This window comes from Saccostrea cucullata, unplaced genomic scaffold, assembly GCF_032062105.1.
Source record: "Saccostrea cucullata isolate Sc308-1 unplaced genomic scaffold, CSIRO_AGI_Scuc_v1 ctg1398, whole genome shotgun sequence".
Lineage (NCBI taxonomy): Eukaryota > Metazoa > Mollusca > Bivalvia > Ostreida > Ostreidae > Saccostrea > Saccostrea cuccullata.
Window position 1 is genome coordinate 197,730 of NW_026929212.1, and position 17,876 is coordinate 215,605.

General features: G+C 32.7%; 2 protein-coding genes across 3 annotated transcripts; both read right to left on the bottom strand.

Moving 5' to 3' along the window:
* Positions 1 to 4,071: 4,071 nt before the first annotated feature.
* LOC134280099 (uncharacterized) lies at positions 4,072 to 5,496 on the bottom strand. The gene has a single exon (XM_062762526.1). The coding sequence runs from the start codon at positions 5,452 to 5,454 to the stop codon at positions 4,279 to 4,281; it is 1,176 nt and encodes a 391-aa protein (XP_062618510.1). The 5' UTR covers positions 5,455 to 5,496; the 3' UTR covers positions 4,072 to 4,278.
* Positions 5,497 to 7,426: 1,930 nt separating this feature from the next.
* LOC134280100 (zinc finger protein OZF-like) lies at positions 7,427 to 16,555 on the bottom strand. Of its 2 annotated transcripts, XR_009994839.1 has the most exons (5): positions 16,374 to 16,555; positions 13,872 to 13,961; positions 11,129 to 11,247; positions 8,111 to 9,737; positions 7,427 to 8,046 (listed from the first exon to the last, which is right to left on the bottom strand). XR_009994839.1 is itself a non-coding variant. In XM_062762527.1 (4 exons), exons 2-4 carry the CDS (start codon positions 13,939 to 13,941, stop codon positions 8,454 to 8,456), a joined length of 1,473 nt encoding a protein of 490 aa, XP_062618511.1. In that variant the 5' UTR covers positions 13,942 to 13,961; positions 16,374 to 16,555; the 3' UTR covers positions 7,427 to 8,453. The 2 variants fall into 2 exon arrangements, 1 of the variants encoding a protein (XP_062618511.1); XM_062762527.1 differs by having other exon boundaries at positions 7,427 to 9,737.
* Between the last annotated feature and the right edge of the window lie 1,321 nt (positions 16,556 to 17,876).

Sequence of the window (17,876 nt, forward strand, 5' to 3'; positions counted from 1 at the left end):
TAATAATTACATTTGCAAATAATATGTGCTCTATAGAGCAATATACTTACATTCTACATTAATATAACGTAAATTGAATTTTCAGTACCATTAAAGCATAGACGCATACGTTCTAAGTTCTACATGTTTGTCTAAGCAACAATTTAAATGGGAAAAATCAGGTGCACAATTTAATACATGTATTTATTGCAAAGCAACAGAAATGGAAATGGATTCAATTTCGACCATTTTCTTGACACCCAACACCCACAGCCGTCTTTTTTTCTTTAACCCGATGTGGAAGCCCCCCCCCCCCTTTATGCAGCGCAGCGCCTATTCTGTGGAATTATATTTCCTACGAAAAATGATATTTTCTTCTTCAAAATATTTAGCTTGGTATACAATTTAAGTGTATATTACGATTTTTTTTTAAGTTGATGATACATATCAGTTGAAACAAACAGCAAAATACAAACTTTAAGAAAGTTTTGTTTCAGATTTACGTTCTGAATGATAACGTGCATTACACTTAAAACTATGCTATATTAACCAGTTGCTCAAAATGGAAACATTCGATCACAAACCCCAATTCTACTTGTGAATAATATTACTCGTATATCAATTCAATTTTCAAATCACACGCGCGGATGCACAATATATTGTGTAAAAAAGGTTCACCTTTGCATGTGCACTTCCATTTGCATTTCTGCACTCTTCTTACAGAAAATAATGCCATTTAAAGAAACAGTGTATTTCTTCATGTTTTAAGTTTTTAAATCATTAAAATTTACTCGCAAATCTGTTCATACAGCTTTAGATTTTAATTTTAATTTACTTTAAAACATGGTAACGTAAATATTGGTAACGTAAATATCGTTAACGTAAATATCTTTCTGAGATTTATCGTAACTTTTAATGCTGTTGTTTAATTATTCCACTGTTAATTAAAGGTATATTCTAGTGCTTAAGTGTAAGGCAATTTGACCCATAGGAAACAGTGTAGTTCTCTTACTTAATTTGTGAATAAATACTAACACGTAAATATCGATGGATTTTTTAACCATTGGACTCATAAGAAAAGGGGGGCTATTTTATATAAATACAGATAAACAGTGTCTTATCTTACCATTCCATGCAATATAAGAGGTGTTCATGATGTTAAAAAGTTACAACTTAATCCTATTGAGTTAGTTCAGCAATCCTTCAAGTCCTTTTGAATTTCCAAATAGAAAAGTAATGATTTTGCGGTGACATCAAAATTTGACAAATAGATTAAAATTTTCAAAAATGCATAACACACATATGTGTGAAGGGTGTGATATTCAGAAAATATAAATCAAATGTAGGACAATTTTACTAAGAAAAAGATATGTAAGTGATTTAAAATTTCTTTGGTTTAAAATAAAAACTACACTATGATCGGCGACAGTAACGTAAATATCGATTTCTGCTATAAAATGCGATTTTCGCTTAAGACAGTCATTCAAGTTACAACAAACAATTGTTGTATTTTAATCAACAACCAACAATGGTTCATATGACTGGCAGAAAATAAAATTTATTAGAAAATTTATATTACTTAAAACACGGTACATTATTTAAAGCGAATTGAGACTATAATTTGAGAATCAGTGTTTCCCCTCCAGTCGATCTGATTTACCCGTGCTTCATGACTGCAAGTCAGAATATTATTGATGAAGATCCATATCATGAATATGATACATGTAGATGCAGACACACCAATAAAAAGGGGGGCTGGATCCTGTTTCCAGCTCGTAATCCGCCAGTGAATAGGCTTTATCATTCTTGTAAGCAATATTTTGTCTGATCAATCCTGTATTAAAATTCATTTTAGCTGTATTAAAAAAAAAACTGTTTTTTTTTTTAAACTATAAAATGTCAGAAACCCCCCCCCATTTTTCCCCAGCTTTAAAAGCTGTCCAGACAAGACAATCGTTCAATAAGGAGAACTGGACTGCTTATTAGACTGATGTTCCAAAAATCTTAAGATAAGAAGTTTATATGTGTAAATTTTATTTTTTAAAAATCTAGTTTCAATTTAATCATATTTACATAATTTCTATTAATTTTCACTATTCGCGGGAAGAGGGGGTATGCCTCGCCTACCCTAAAACATAAAAAAAGTCCACAACAATTCACGAGAATTTTAGCCACTTTTTTTGCATTACTAGTCGTCGTTTTGATTTTAAAGTGAATTCCGCGCAACCTGTTTCTCACGACATACTTGACATACTTATTGCCTTTAAAAGCATTTTCAAGACCATATGATTTAATTCAAGCTTTTGAATTACATACGTAGGGACCTACTAATGCTTCTCTTTATGCTAAGTGCTTTTTGCTTGCGTTGAAAAGTGGTAGATTAATCAGTCATGATAAGACTCTACATAAAAAGATCAAAATGAATTCAAATTTAAGTGGATGATGCATTCAACGAAAATATGGGAAATAAATAAGTAAATATGGCAGCCGCTTTAAAAACCGCGCGTTGATTGTGTGTGAAAAACCTAAAAAATTTCAATCTCAGTAAAGACTTAAGAAAGAATTATACGTGATAAATTATATAAAAACTTTGTTACAAATACCCCCCCCCCCCAATAAGATTGTTCGACTGGAGAATGCAGAGTATCTCTCTTACAGTATCATTGTGGTGAAACAGCCTGATTCAACATCATTTTCAAAAAAATGAAGAAAAAGCAAAATAAAGATTTTTTCATGTAGTTATAACTATTTTATTTACAAGAATTAGTAAAGAAATTAACCAGCCCCCAAAAGGCTGGTCAGAGATTTAATTAACTGCATGTTTAACCCCTAAAAAACAATAAACATGTAACATAAATTGAAAATCAAACTGATACAACATATTTGAGAAGTCCAGGTTCAAGTTCATTTTATTCACCCAAATCAATATTGGTACATGGGGTTCAAATAACATAAATACATTATATAAATAAACAAACTGGCCGAGGGTACATAATTTCTGTAACACATATTGCAAAAAATGACATATGAATCAAAAAGAATTCGATTAAATGGGATCTAGGCAAAATATCAAAATATCTCAAGGAGTAGAAATGATCAACACTGCAACTTTTAACCCATTTTATTTGTGTGTGTGTGTGTGTGTGTGTGTGGGAGGTGGGTGTGTGTGTGTCGGGGTGAGGGGTGGGGGGGGGGAGGTAGAGGGTGTGTGTGCCTTTCTGTTTTTATTCTTTGTTGATCGGTGGTTGAGTCAACTGACGTTTAAATCCAATTATTGATTTTATACCTCTACTGATTTTTCCCTAGTCCTGGCCTTGGGGAACTGTAATCTTGCTTTGATATACTTTAACTATGTTATTTTCTCGCAAAAGCATGGGAATAATTGAGTTTTAGAGTTGAACCTTCAAATTAATTTTTTTTAACTATATATTGACAGATGATGTTTTGTCAGAAATGAATTACCTGTAAAGATTAATATTTGTAAAAGTCCCGATTCTGCATGGCATTTTAGGGAAGCTTAGAATGGAACAAATCTGCAGGAAAAGAATTTTCAAGCTAAAAATCAAACAGAAAGAGGAATGAATCTATAAATAAATTACCTATAATCTACACTAACCGTGTTGAGTGGGGAGGGGGTGTTAATGTAAAATGGAAATGAAGTAAATTATCTTTTAAACGTATATCTATAGCTTGTTGGAAGGATCCAGACTACACTCCTCAGAAATTTTTAACTATTAAATCCATATACTATTTAACGGAAAAATGAACTTTTGCTCCTTAATTACAAAACAAGGACCGACCCTTTTTCAAACCGTAACGGTGTGGGCATTAGGTTGACAACCCCTCGAAACAGAATCTTTAGATTTGGACAAGACGTCCCTTATATATATATATATATATATATATATATATATATATATATATATATATATATATATATATATATATATATATATATATATATATATATATATATATATATATATATATATTTGTAGCGATTCTGCAATTTGTTACAGTTAATGTGAAACCGGCCTGTGGGAAAATAGCATCCGTCCCAATCATCATGGCTGAAAATACCACAACAAAATGTTTATATTCTCTTATTTATTATCATATGTACAGGTACACTAAATAAAAAAAATACATTACATGTGTAGAAAATTTAATGATAATAGAAAGAAGGGAATGATTCATGCATGTATGATTAATATCTATATTACTGTAAAACTTATTTAAAAAAAAAAAAGAAAAAGAAAACTGCCATAACAAAGACATCTCTTCAAAAAATGTATCCTTTCAAATGAAACTAGCACCAGCCCTAGAATGCACACAAATCCATTGCATAAAAATAGCACACACATAAAGGATGAGATTCGCTGAGAAGCAGGCATTGCCCTTGTTTGACCCCTCTGTTGAAGATGCATGTTTTCCTCCTTCCATTACAGAAGAGTGGTTTACTGATTCTGCAGCATTAGTTGTACTAGAATAATAATCAGGCACTAACTCTCTTTTTAAAGGGGGATTGGTAGTTGATTCTATTTGACCAGGCACTAACTCTCTTTTTAAAGGGGGATTGGTAGTTGATTCTATTTGACCAGGCGTAGTTTCTTGAGAGCAGGCACCACTATCGGGAAGTTTTTCACATGCTAAAAACTTTGGCCACGGAAATCCGAAACTCTCCAATACTGGTTTACAACTGTTTCTAACTTCGTTACATGTAGAGCGACATGGTAGAACAGCTTCCCCCTGAGCTGTGCACATTGGTAAATACAACGCACATAAGAAATATTTCAGCTTTGGGCTACATCCATACTGCAGGAGAGGGGTAAATGTTTGCAGCTGTAAACCAATATCACCTTGATGTTCATGGTTTGACAATATTGTATAATTGTAGGGCATGTCTTTGCACATCGAAACTTTTATCACTTGGCATTTTGCATATGGTTGAAAAGTTGTTTGAGCGCTCATACTGGTTGATCTTAAGAAACGTGTACTTCTGATTGTTGGAGGGAGTGTGGTAGTCTTTTGAGGCGGAGGCATATTTTCACGAGCACACAAACGATTTTCTGGAAACTTTTCACATGCTAAACTCGCTGGCCATTGAAATCCAAATTGTCTCATCAATGGTTCGCAACCATCTCTAGCTTCCTCGCAGATTGAGCGACAGGGTGGGATTGCTTTTGACAAGATAGAACACACCGGAACATACACCGAACATAAGAAAAACTTCAATTTAGAAGCTCTACAATTAACTTTGACGAGGGGGAAAAACTGGTGTACCTCTAAACCAGCGTCCTTTTGCTTTTGGTGGTTTAAGAGATTTGGCATTACTGTATAATTGTACGATATGTCCTTACACAGAGGAATCGAAATTTGTTCGCATTTTGGATGTGGCTGAGACAGTGGTTGACCACTCTTAATAAAGAAGACCCAAGTAACAAAGAAAACAAGTCCTATTTTGATGACTGCCATTGTTTTTTTTTTTTTGTTTTTTGTTTTTGCTTCAAATATCAAGGATATTGGAAAGCTTTCTGAAATATACAAAGAAATTATTTTAATAATACATATACACTGAAAATATATGCATAACTTTATTTTCAAGGATAAAGTGATAAGACCATTCCAAAGTTATTTTTTCTATAATCTAATAATCTAAAGCGTTCTTGTGCATGCCGAATGGATTTGAGGAAATGAACAAATAGAAAATATTTGGAACAAAATTTACTTTTACAGAGATGGCTACCTCTTCTTTTTTAAAGTAACATATGTATTACAAAAATTAAAGAAAAATAATAACTTTTTTTTTAATTTGAAAAGGTATAATTAAGGGTGGACACTTTAAGAAAAGCGTACTGGGTCAAAGGGAGTGATATTATACAATTTCGTTGCAAAAGCTTATACAAGTTCTTGAGATATTGACTAGAAATGAACGTTTTACATACATGTACATAGAATGTATGAGTTTCTGTAAAGGGCATTAGATTTTTAAACATTTTGCTGTCATGTAAAGAAAAGGACAGGTAGCGTCATGTTTTTCTGCATTACACAATATATTTGTAATACATGTACATGTATGTAAAACAGTAATAAATTAAGGGCGTCCAGCAATCACGGCTGACTGTCAGGCATTGTATGTTTGTGTTGTGTTTTTTTCAATGTGAGTAGAGTTAATACTGTACGAAATGCTACATGATCGACTTTAACTGTTCAAATGCCTCAAACTCAACTCACGCACGTGTGAGTAGCAAGCATTGCTTTAGAAATTATCCGTAATCGTAATGAGAGCAAGCTCTCGAGTAGGGAAAAAATTGGCAGACATAAACCTCATGAAGGTAATAGCGGAATATTCATTGACAAAAATATCAAAGAAATCAATAAAGCAATTAATTAATTTTTAAATGAATTAAAAGTTTGTAAAAATTACTTACATGAACCTGAGATAGTTTCCCAGTCCTTTGCGGGGACTCCTACAAGTTTCACACGATAAGGCTGGTCATGCAAATTTCGCAATACATTATTAACATAAAAATTTACATCATCTATATTTTAATACGAAACAATTATTTTTATCTTCAGCCAAGTGTGTTATTTCCGTCGAATACATTAATTTAACAAACCTTGACACTGTTCTTACGACTTAAACACTCCAGTGACATAAGTGGTCTTGTATTTCATACAGTACTTAGTCAATCCAGCATGTAAAAAATGCCATAAAAATAAGTATTAAAAAATCCGTCAACATTCTGCTTACTGATAGATACAGCAAAACTCGTTTAGTGCGAACAAGGATATTGCGAATTCATGGATACAGCGAAGTCATCTTGGATCCCCAGCAATAGAAAATTAACGAATTCCTTATACATTTTATACAATTCCTGTATGAATTTAACGATTTTCGGATTAACCGAAGTAATTTAAAGGTCCCAATGACTTCGTTATAATCGATTTTTACTGTAGTACTTGCCTACAAAATCTCAACGCATCTTATCATTATCAGCCTCACAGTCAGAGTCACAGTCCTTGCTATTATGTACAAACAGAATGTTTTTAACAAAATTATTCCGCAAGTGACAAGTACACATATGAATTAAGCTGCCTATGACAGCAAAAAAATTAAAGCATAGACTTCAATTCATTGTGGGGAATGGTTGTAAATACAGTTGAAAAGTAATGTTTTATGTTGGAGAATAGATGAATAAATTATTGACTAGTCAGCAAGGGATGCTCACTCATCTATGGCACCTGATTCCACCTCTGAAGAATTCAAGTTTTGGAGGTCCGTGCTTGTTCTGCTCCTATTTTGTATAATTTTAAGAACTTTTTCTCATGAATAATGTTCGTTATCTCCATATATTTCATCAATCAAATTCTTCAATACTGTCCCTTTCATAATGGAAAAGTTCATTTATCAGCTCTTTAAAAATCAGTGAACTTAGAAAATATATAACTTTTTATACATATTTTATTATTTAAAAATCCAATTAAATACAGTACATCAAAGGGTATAGAACAGTAAACACAAATGACAGCATGTGAATACACAACAAGCATAAACCACCGACAAATAACAATATCACTAATCACTAGTTTTACCCTTTACCATGCTTACTGATTCCTTTCACCACTAAAATAAAATTTTGTATTCTCAACACACTCCATACAATATTACTTCTTATTACATGTACAACATAAATAAAACTCGCACAAAAATCTTCATACAGACAATCCCAAATACTAGTATCTTCAAGATACCTGTGTATGAAAAGGAGGCTAATAAATATTTGGTTTGTCACAGACAATCTACAGAAATATATAAATCTGAGTAAAAGTCCTATTAGTTACTAGTATTTATTTTCTTAAGAATTATAAGATGAAAGACATTAACACAAGGCCACAACACCAATTATCAAAAGGGGGTAAGGAAACCTTAAAAAGTTATAGAAAAGAATGCAAATCTTAAGGTGGATTTCAAATCTTCCTTTATATATTTTTGTTACTTTTGTTTCCACAGTTTCCACTCTGTATCTGTATCAGAAATGTGTGTGCCTCTTGGAGGATGCAAAGCTTTTGAATAATAAATGTCAACAAAAAATACAGAATATAGCTATAATGAAATAACCATGAAAACAGTAGATAGTCTGTCAGAAATAGACATTGTATGTTCCGTTTATATACAGGAGATCACTTGATTTTAGCGACACCTTATTTTCGCAAGATAGTCATTGACTCTTTATTAGGGAGACAAAATTTTCACGAATTGTGGTCATTGCTCTATATAATCTTAAGGAATTTCATTATACATGAGAATGAAATATTCAAGAGCATAAAATCTCACATAAATTATGCTATATTACACAAAAACAAAGTTCTTGTGTAAAAAAAAGTGATTTACAGTAATGGGCAGAGTAGGGCATACAAAGTCCTTTGAAGCACATGTCCTTGAATGAAATAACTGCGTGTTTATATTTCTCTCATACTTTTGCCTGTTTAGATATTCCTGCATCTTTTAATTTCTCTCGTTTAGATGGCTTTCTGTATTTTTTATATTTTTCACCTCTATGCGTCCTCATGTGGTCCTTTAAGTACGCTTTCATTTTAAATGTTTTTCCGCACTCGCCACAGTTAAAAGGCTTTTCGTCCGTATGTGTCACCACGTGTTTTTGTAAGGTACTTAACACCGTGAATGCCCTCCCACACACATCACATTTATAGGGTTTATCCCCTGTGTGTGTCCTCATATGACTCTTTAGAGAACCTGACACTGTGAATGCTTTTCCACACACTTCACATTTGTAAGGTTTGTCACCTGTATGCCTTCTCATGTGTCTCTGTAAGGTGCCTGCCCCAGTGAAAGCCTTTCCGCACACTTCACATTTATACGGTTTATCTCCCGTGTGTGTCCGCATATGGATCTGCAAGTTTCCTCTCTGGTTGAACGCCTTCTCACACAAATCACATTTATACGGCCTGTCGCCGGAATGTTTCCGCATGTGAATCTGTAGATTTCCCGACTGGTTGAACGCCTTGTCGCACACATCACATTTATAAGGCTTGTCCCCCGTGTGTGTCCTAATATGTATCTTTAAGACTCCAGAGTGAGTGAAAATCTTTCCGCACACATCACATTCAAATCTTTTATCCTCCAACCCCATGAGGCCTGGTAAGAGGACAAGTTTATTTGACGTCTTTCCACACATGACACAGTTTTTAGGATAGGTACCTTTGTATGGTAACGGTTGTTTATCTAAATCTACTTTTTCACTGTATTCCTTCTGACAAACTTCACATACCAAAGGTTTGTCTAAATGCGTCTTCATGTGTTTCTGCAGGGAAGTTTTCTTCCCAAAGGCCTTGTCGCATAAATCACAATTATACAGATTTTCCCCCGTGTGGATCCTCATATGGTAATTAAGGGATGCCTTTACATTGAATGCTTTTCCACAAATGTCGCACTTAAAAGGTTTTTCACCAGTGTGTGTCCTTATATGTCTATCTAAGTCAGACTTGGCGCAAAACGCTCTCTCGCACAGATCACACTTATAAGGTTTTTCGCCTGTATGCGTCCATATGTGTCTCTTTAAATGTTCCGCACGAGTCAAGATTTTCCCACACATGTGACATTCGAAATGCTTTTTATTTACATTAGTACTGTTCTGTGTGTCCGGATTCTCAGTTTGATTGTCCTCGGCAGTCACATTTTCTGTGCTTTCATCATCATTTTCAGTTAAATTGGTCGAGTTAGCTGTGGGTTCATCCTGTAAATTTGAAAAATAACTTTTTGCTTTATGCTTGTCCAATCCACCAGCAAAATTTGATAAAAGTGAGATAAGGCCATAATAAATAAATTGCTAGATTCTCATCCGAATTTTTTTAAAAATTGAGACGGGCAGGCGGCTTTTATTTTATATTTTTTTTTTTTTCAATTTGTAGATTTTTTATTGACCTGGTCAATCGGTGTAATTTTATCTACAATACACGAATAAACATCATAGTAAAGGTTCATTTATCTCTTACTTCACATCATCACCATAATGACCCTTGTTTAAAATATATACGCATGTATTACAGCAATTACCATCTTTTCAGCTGTCAAAATCATGTCGACTTTCGCGGGATTTAAAATGAAAGTATAATGGAAGGTGAATACCAATCCCGATCAGAACTGAGACGAAGAAAAACAGAAATTTAAAAAAATCAAGGCGGGGGTATAAAATCAGGGCGGGTGGGGATGAGAATCTAGGAATATTTTTATTATGGCCTAATGCAACTATAAAATATTCTATATAATTCTTGAGATAAGTTTCATGTAAAGGTTTTGTTTGTGAATTTTTTTTTGGAAACTGTTTTCTAGGTCTATTGTTTACATTTCTCACTACTACATTTTTTCTGATAAGATGTCTGTTAAATGAAATACTGAATTTGCTGAAATATGCTGAAAAAATACCATAGTATATCTTCTGTACTACAGAGAAGAAAATTTGTTTGTGATACAGTATTTCTCTTTAAAAGGTTCTAGTTAAGCCATTATCATTCAAAATTCCATACTTAAGAAAAAGCATAAGTAATCAAAGTTTACGAAGCTCACCTAAATGATCATTATTTTTAAGTAAAGCAAATCTAGTATCATAATTTTTTTCTATTGTACATCCAAAGATCAATATCAATGCAAGTATGGTTTAAGTACGACTTACAGTTATTTGGAAATATACCTCCTCAGAAAACATTTAACCTGTTTACTTATCAAGAAAACTTGGTCATTTCAAATATCCAAAGCATCCAAAGCAAGTCTGGTTTTCATCCTTAGGTGTGCTGAAATCACCCATGTGGAAAATATAGGTCAGATCCAGCACCTGAAGTGAATTTGTCAAGCTAAACCCCTAAAGCTGTCATCCCTGAAAGTTTGGTCCAGGTGGGGCATAAAGTTACTTAATAGTGGACCTGCTCCTACAACTTTAACCTGATCACTTATCTAGAAAATATAGGTCAGATACAGCATCCATAGCAAGTGCTGTGGTGCCAATCCCTAGATCCGTCATCAATGCAAGTTTGGTACAGATAGAGCTTACATGTAGATACTTTGTCTCAGTAATGCAACTTTACTTTTGGTCCCTATCATTTTGAGACAAGGCCCATAAAATTTACAAACCTTCTCCTGTTCTTTTTCTTCTTCCTCATTAATTGGGTCAGACTGCTCTTCTTCAGTAATTGGGTCAGATGGCTCTTCCTCATTTATGGGGTCAGGCTGCTCTGATGTCTCTTTCTTTTCTACAACCACAGCAAGTAATATGTAAGAATGCTAAAAGTATAGGATATCATATGATTTGTTGAGATTAGATTTTTATCCAGTGATTTGTGTGTGTGTGTGCATGTTTTTTTTATCTCCATGCCTTGGAAAGGGGACAACCAGTTGGATAAAATTCATATCCAACAACAAATTATGGAAGATTCTTTTTTTCCCATATTTAATACTTCACAACCGATGCTTTACATCGTTTTTATATATGACTCAACTTTTTATGAATTATTGTGACATCACAACTTCACTTCATTGTGTGATATCAAAACATATCCATGGGATAAATGGGGTTAACAAAAGGAAAAATTCTCTTTAATTTAATGGGTTCCATCAGTCAGTTTAATCAAAACCAACTGGGCCACCTTGGAGACAACTGCAGGTACATGTAAATACTGTAGATCACTAAATTTTCCCGACACCTTATTTTCGCGAGATAGTCATTGACTCTTTATTAGCAAGACATAATTTTCACAAAATCTTGTTTTTCCTCTATATAATCTAAGGAATACTTTTTAACGTGAGAGTGAAATTTTTGCGAGCTCATTGTCTCGCTTAATTATTCATAAATAAAGTTCTCGAATAAAATGTGATTTTCAGTAGTTTTGCCCACACAAAAGAAATTAGTACCTGTTTGACACCCCTAATCAAGAATTTTTAATCAAATTATATCATTATACCTCAATTGAAATTATCAGCAATGAAATAGAATCTGATTGGCTGAGAGGGTCAAGTGACCTTCATGTTTGCCCAACAACAAATTGTTATGTTTCAAATCATATCAACTAACCCCAGAATGGTCTGCAGAGGGGGAATAGCTCTTGTAAGTGGAAAATATCTATTGGACAAAAGATTTTCATTTCATGAATACCAATACATCTGGGTTTCAGATTGAAATAAGTAACCATAGGACATATGGCATATTTACCTGAAAAGTTATAGGCCATTTTGTCCTAAACTTCCTAAAACTATAGGCCAATAGAAAATTTAAACTTACTCAGATTTATCTGACGTTTACAAAACAATCATTTAATTACAAAAAATATTTTAAAAAGTTCATTAATTTTTTTTAATAAAAAGTGGAAAATAATTATATTATTTATTTTGTTTCTTTTAAATTTTATTTTAAATTTATTCAAACAGAATGGAAATTGTTTTGTTTAATTCCATTCAATGGATGTTTTACTGATATTAGTCCTATCCTATGAATTTATTTCTTATTATTACAATTTCTTAAAAATAATTATCCAGAAATTAGACCTGTATTTCTCATTATATGTATAATTACATTTAAAGATTGCCTAGATTAAAAATGTTTTCCTTTGTATAGTAAAACCTTACAATATTGTCGCTTCCTGCTATTAGTCCGACCACATGTACAATCATGGCGGTAAAAATAACAACATGACATGGATTTCTTCGATGTTTTCAACATTCATCACTAGGCCTACTTTTATGCTCATTGCTCTTGGATTTGGAAATAAAATATAAGTATTTTTTGTCAGAATCTAATATCCAAATGTAATTGGCTGATTGAATCTGCAGTTGCAGAAAGTATTTTAAAAAACAATATTGGATCTGAATGGGAGAAATACTATACGACTGGCCTTTACATAGAGAAAATAATCGGCCATTATCAGGTTGGGCACAGTTCCTAAATCGGGGAAGTATTACTGTAAAAGGGAACTATTACTCTTTTCAGTAATAAAAACATTACTCAATTGGGGAATTTTTGTCACCTTTTTTAAATAATGCCTCACATCCATTTATTAAATAAAAAGTGCATAAAAAATACAGTGTGATGTGTTTTATCTTTATCAAACAAACCTTGCTGACTGAAAAATTTGGACCTCCATTGCTGCAGAAAAGAGTAAGATGAGATTTAATAATTTTCCATGTTGATAATGGTATAAAAAGTATGGAATCTTAAGGACATTCATTCCAGGACAATTTTAAAAGAATATTGTTTGAAAATAAGGACATTCATTCCAGGACAATTTTAAAAGAATATTGTTTGAAATTTAATATTTCAAATAATTATTTTCATCTATAAAATAAGCATTGATATTTAAAATTATTGTTACGATTTCATTTTAAGAAATAGTATAAAATTAAATTAGAATGAATAATCTCATGAACGAGTTAACAAGTGCTGAACGTATCCATTAACACAATTTTAACACTGGTAAGCTACCGTAAGAAATCTTTATCATAGAAATATTTCATCACTCTTTTTCAGCTTTTTGCAGCCATAAATATTGCAGTTTTGATCACACATACATTTAACAGACATTAAATATTTAGAGGATGTGAAAATATTCTTGCACTTTATCTTTTAATCAAAACAAACACAAGAATAGAGGCTACATGAGTGAAAATTCCCGAATTCAGTAATGTTTTTATTACTGAAAAGAGTAATAGTTCCCTTTTACAGTAATACTTCCCCGAAAAAGGAATTGTGCCCAACCTGATTATGTCTGCTCAATGTAAAACCCATAGGCCATTTTGGCAGATTAATTTGATTTTTTTCGGCCATTTTGAATTTTTATCGGCAAATGGCCGATGACCGACGCCAATCTGAAACCCTGATACATACCTGTTTTCTCTTCATCAGATAGTGGATATTCATGACAAGGTACATGCCAGCTTCTGACCTCTTCCATCATGACTTAATTATTGTCCAAACCTGAAAAGAACAAACAGAGCATTAGGTTCGCTCACTTTTTAAACAAAACTAATTTTTAATCATCATTGACCTCCAATTCAATGGGGGTCTTCCTAAGGACACAGGGATTTGTGGTAAAAAAAAGTCTTTAAAAAAGCTCTGGCTTTTCAAGATATCACTCAGAAAGGGAAGTGTTACAGAAAAACAGAAAGAAAGGATTTCACAATCAAAACTTTCCAAATGGCTTGTGCAGTGCAAGAAACCAGCTGCATGTCATTGAAATGAAAACTGAATTTTGACTTCATTATCATTGTTATATAAGGAGAGACATCAGCAAATGTAAATATATATACAGAGCATTAGGTTCCTCACTTTTTAAACAAAACCAATTTTTAATCATCATTGACCTCCAATTCAATGGGGGTCTTCCTAAGGACACAGGGATTTGTGGTAAAAAAAAATTTTAAATGCTATTTTGTCTTGTTTTAATGGTAATTCAGAAATCAGAAAGAACGCATTTCACATATGCAGTGCAAGAAAAATTGATTGAAATGAAAACTGAATTTTGACTTCATTATTATTGTTATATAAGGAAAGACATCAGCAAATGTAAATATATATATTTGCACGTGTCAGACCTGTTGTTTCGTAACATTAAACCAGACTCTTTGCTTTCTCTGTAAATTATTGAGTCATGTGAAATCATAGTCTAGACTGTGCGGTTTAAATTTTAAAGAGGCAGATCACCAAGACAAGTGTGAGCTGAGTCTGTTATAGGTATCTGTTAGTACAGTTCGCTGAAGGTAACCGTCAAACCATTGAACATATTATCTTAAACCCGTGTTTGTGCATTCATTAGCCATTGAGCCGATGGAGAAGCATAACATGGAGAATATTGGGCATCTTTGAATCTCTGAATCCACACTTTTCAAAAGTTATGTCCCTTGGCTGCCATTTTTGTGGTAAAACCCATAGATTATGTAACTTTTCTAGTTTTCTGGTTTACTACTCTATCAACTGACACGAAAAATTCTGCGCATCTAGTAAAATGTTTGTCACAAGATGGAGCTATCCATATATCACAAGAAAAAAATTTACACACAGTGGATTTATCGGAGCATGCCAAAATGATTAGTGCTTAGCATAAAGAAGAGAAATGTCAATTCTTTCCCTTTTGGTTGACCCAGCAAAGGGATATATAAACCACATAACTATTGCAAAGTGTGGATTGGACTATCCCATTCTTAGGGAATTCAATATATAAATATTGCATGTAGTTGAGTGTAACATTGAAAATTTTCACCCCAAGAAAACCATTGTCAACCCAGGTTGACAATGGTTTATGAGGGGGTGAAAATTTTACCCAACTACATGCAATATTTTTATTATACTGAATGTTTTATACAAATGCATATTACAGTGAACCATGCGCATAAATTCTGCGCAGTCACTATTTTTTGCAATACCATCCGTCGTCAAGCAATGTTGACTGTTGCTACGCAGAAGGGTATGGATTCATTACTCAGCGGAAAGAAGTGATTTTTATCAAATGTTTCTCGACGAATCAGATTCAAGTAATTTACATGAAAGTATAATATTATGTCATACTTATTTAGACAGTTTCAAATACACATAATCGATTATTCTAACACTTTTAAACTGTAAAACATGTCCTAATATATAAATTATTTAAATGCAAATCAAACATTTGCAACAGTCCTATATCATGTTTATAAAGAATAAAAAAATCATCTATATGTAATGCGCAAGATTATACTAATGAGTCTGGCATACCTTTGACTTTTTATATGCAAAGAAATTAAAGATGAAAAAAAATAGGCTGACTACACCTGACCTATTTACTCTTATCATTGGCAACCGATATCATCTCAAAATAAATGTCAAATACCAAATGTCAAGGTAAAAAAGGTCTTATTACAAGAAATTTAGGTCTACCTAAATATGTAAGCCCTTATTTTTTAACTGTTCAACAGTTATCAATAGTTATGGCCAAGGTTTGAGTTTTTAACAAGTTAATCAGCCTGATTTTCATGCACTTGTCCAAGATCAAGCACATGGTCAATCTTTCAATCCAGCCTTTATCCAGGGGCATGAAAAGCGTGAAATTTGGACATATCATAATCATAAAATTACATGTATTTATTTGGCTTAACTTCTAAATTGCAAACGATTTTATTTTCGATTTCCGTGTTTTCATAATTCATAATATTTAAAGAGCAAAGCCTGAGACGAACTTGGGGGTATAAATCCGTAAATTTAGAAATACGACGAAATCAAATGAGAGTCAATAGGTCTGTTACACGTCATATACGACATTTCATTTATAATCAATAATTTAGCCTGCGCCATACATACATGGCATGTACGCGTCAGGACGCGAGATATGTCCTCTTATCTCCATAGTATACTTACCCTTTTTCATATCTTCTCGGGGATAATTTTATTCGTGGTAATCTTATCTTTTGGCAGTGAAGAGCAAGGATCAATCAACAGAATTTAATTAATGTTACAAATGGAAATACCCAGCTAAACATTATCGACATGCACCTTGGCCCTTTGTGCTGGCTTTGTGTACACAAAACCAAATGCCGATCCCGATTTTTATAATTAGAATCAAAGGACTGAAAGTACTGGTTCGAAGAGATGTAGCTTGAACTTTAGGTTCTTCCTTGGAGTTGAAGAGTTCCACTGGATAAAGGACCTGTCTGTAACATTTTTAATGTCTATATATGGATTTGAACAACCCTTTTAAAACAATTTTTATGAAAAAAAAATCTGGAATTTTTGTTTCGTAATTTTTATACATTTTTCTTTGAACAATGCAAAGATTCTCAAAATTTGATATTTTTTTAAAAACCCCTGATAACGCATGCTGATTTTTTTTGTCGAAGAACACAAAATGGTATTAAAAGTTTAATTTTTATAAACAAGTAAACAGCCACATTCCAATGAATTGGTACCGTCGAGGTTAAAGTTCAATTCCTAGTGGCCAGCGTCTTTTATCTTCAGAGCTCGCATCTGTTATAATAATTTCTCTCCGCAAATTCACAAAAAATGAATTACAATTTAATTTTATTGAATTACAATTTAATTTTATTGCTACATTTGCTATGATAGAAATATGAAAGTTATAGTTTAACTTAATCAAAAATTATGGACAATGTTAAAGTTTTCGTGGACAAACAGACAGACAGATGGATGGACAGGACAAAATATACCCTTGAAACTTCATTTATGGGGGCATAAAAATCTTTCTGTCGATCTTTTATATTGCTTTCCAGGCAAGAATCCTACTTTCAGTATAGGAAATAGGATATTCCCGATAATAAACATAATTGACCCTGTAAAATAATTGACAAAACCTCAATAATGTATAAAATAATCAATTGTTCATATTATAATACAAAAGGCTAATCATAAAATAGTCTCTCACTGAAAATACGTATACGAACAATTACTCAATATAGTTATATTTTAAATACTTATAAATTTAATTCATAAAGTAATCTCCACTGAACCTATTTAACTATGAATGTTTAGTGATAAAATAAAACAATTATTTACACTTACATTTACAAATAGTATTTAACAAACGACTTACCAAAATTATGGAATTTAGGATCTCCAAATTATCTGGTTATTTAACTAAGTGCTGTGCTAAACTAAAAGAATTAAACATGCAAGTTTTATCTACTGGAAATATCATCCCGAAACAATTCTGAAACTTCAAAGTTAAAAACCAAACAAAAAGTCAAACATACATGTCCACTAAAGTAAACTAAATATAGACACAACCTGCTGGTACCACAACACTGGACAAGAATGACCAACACCCCAAATAGATTCAAAAACCTGTCTATGGTCACTAGTCATGTGATATGTCCACACCAATCGCTCAATAGAGTTTTGGCGGGA

What these genes read in the sequence shown, in the direction of transcription:
- LOC134280099 (XM_062762526.1), bottom strand. Translation starts at nt 5,454, where the DNA reads ATGGCAGTCATCAAAATAGGACTTGTTTTCTTTGTTACTTGGGTCTTC.
- LOC134280100 (XM_062762527.1), bottom strand. Translation starts at nt 13,941, where the DNA reads ATGATGGAAGAGGTCAGAAGCTGGCATGTACCTTGTCATGAATATCCA. An exon ending in ATCTGATGAAGAGAAAACAG is followed by an intron (nt 11,248 to 13,871) that starts GTATGTATCAGG and finishes CTGTGGTTGTAG; the next exon opens with AAAAGAAAGAGACATCAGAG. An exon ending in AAGAAAAAGAACAGGAGAAG is followed by an intron (nt 9,738 to 11,128) that starts GTTTGTAAATTT and finishes TCAAATTTACAG; the next exon opens with GATGAACCCACAGCTAACTC.